The sequence below is a fragment of the Eurytemora carolleeae genome, unplaced genomic scaffold (assembly GCF_000591075.1).
Source record: "Eurytemora carolleeae unplaced genomic scaffold, Eaff_2.0 scaffold39, whole genome shotgun sequence".
Lineage (NCBI taxonomy): Eukaryota > Metazoa > Arthropoda > Copepoda > Calanoida > Temoridae > Eurytemora > Eurytemora carolleeae.
Genome location: NW_019396056.1, coordinates 447,621 through 449,375, shown reverse-complemented (window position 1 = coordinate 449,375; position 1,755 = coordinate 447,621). Strand labels below are relative to the sequence as shown.

General features: G+C 41.5%; 1 protein-coding gene across 1 annotated transcript; it reads right to left on the bottom strand.

Moving 5' to 3' along the window:
• Positions 1 to 482: 482 nt before the first annotated feature.
• LOC111707176 (uncharacterized) lies at positions 483 to 917 on the bottom strand. Its single transcript, XM_023480232.1, has one exon. The coding sequence runs from the start codon at positions 915 to 917 to the stop codon at positions 483 to 485; it is 435 nt and encodes a 144-aa protein (XP_023336000.1).
• Between the last annotated feature and the right edge of the window lie 838 nt (positions 918 to 1,755).

The following is a 1,755-nucleotide window of genomic DNA, read 5'->3' as shown; positions in this document are numbered from 1 at the left end:
ACTTCACTCCAGACTTGCCTCCTGAGGATCCTGGATCAGGAAAAACTGAGACAGAGGCGCCAGAATCGATGAGAAACCTCCTTGAGCTCAGAGAGTCCTGTAGATAGATGAGAGGAGACGAGGTAGAAGGCCTGGCAGGAAGTGTACGAACATCCTCCTGCCGGTAAACTAGTTTCCCGACCAGGAACATGGAGCTCTACACTTCTTAGCCTTAGTTCCCCAGGAACGATGATAGTAGCACAGAGACGGAGACGATGATCTGTTATCCCGGCTGCTGGAGTGAGGAGTTGCTGAACGACATGGGCAGTTTGTAGGTGAAGATCTCACTGCGTTGACAACGTCCTTGGGGGTACTGAAAACCATGTAAGCAGTTGAGGAGGAAACTCTGCTCTGATAAATCTCGTCTGCTTTTAAGGCTAAAGCTATAGGATCGGAAAAATCGTCCCTCAGCAGGTGAGCCCTGACGTCGGCGGGCAACCTCTTCAGAAACGCTCCACGAAGGAAAAAGCACGGCTTGTGACCAAGGGAAGCAGGGCGAGCATGTTCGACATAAGTTTAGAAGGTTTCATGTTGCCGGAGAGGGGGAGGTTGCAAATTGCTTCATACCTTTGATAATCGTCGAGGGCAAACAATCTTAATAACCGGGTCTTCAAGGCTTCATAGGGGTCGAGAGAAGGAGGGTTCTTGATGAGATCTAGGACCTGGTTAGTTGTCTCCTGGTTGAACGAAGATACACAGTAGTAAAACTTGGTGGAACTGGCAGTTACTCCCTTGAGGGCGAACTGAGCCTCCACCTGCACGAACCAGGCCTCCGCAGAATCTGGCCAAAAGGCCGGAACCTTCACTGATACAGAGTTTAACAAATCCAGCGAGCTGGGTTCAGCTTGAGCTTGGACGGTATCACTGTCCTTAGGCATTCCGATTCACTGAGCGTGTAGCTATAAAAGTCTATAATGGCACGGAAACAGTCTATTTGCCTATAGTTTCAAACTAGGGATCACCAATTTAGCTACGCTCGGAAGGATAAACTCGAGGTTTAAATAAATACTTTATTACTAACTTAAAATACTTAAATTTATCAAAACGTAAATAATAATGATAGATAGATAGGTGACGTGGCCGGAAGCTGCTCATCCTGCCGCGCCTTGATACTTGGTTTGAAACTCCTCCAGAACCTCGTCTTCCGCCACTACGCCGCCACAATGAGACGTCTTTAACAATTTTTTCCTTATAGACGCAACAGATAGAAGTAAGATTAATAGCGATCAAAAGCGCTTTTTTATCGCATTAAGCCTATTCCCCCTTTCATTTTTCGCGAACACTCCCTTTAAAAACGGATAAACTATCAATTAGTTGCTTAGAAACAGGTTGAGAAAATATATATTAACTCTTATCATCGAAAATAAGAAATCTTATTCAGTTATTAGTTTCTGAAATGTCTTATTGTTCACAAACATTTTCTGTAGATTTTTTGGAACTTTTATTGAAAAGACGATATTTGAAGAATTTTTAGAAATCTGCGAACAAAGGAATTGAGTCTTTGTCACAAATTCAAATTTTCTAATCCCTATCTTTGCAACCTGATAGTGTATACTTTTGATATTTCAAACTTTATTATTATTTATTTATTATTAATTATTTGAACAGAATTCATAGTTTGAAATATCTAAGTTATACAACATTGATTTATAAAGTTATAGGAATTAGAAAATTAGAGTTTGTGGCAAAGACTCAATTCCTTTGTAAAGAATAAGA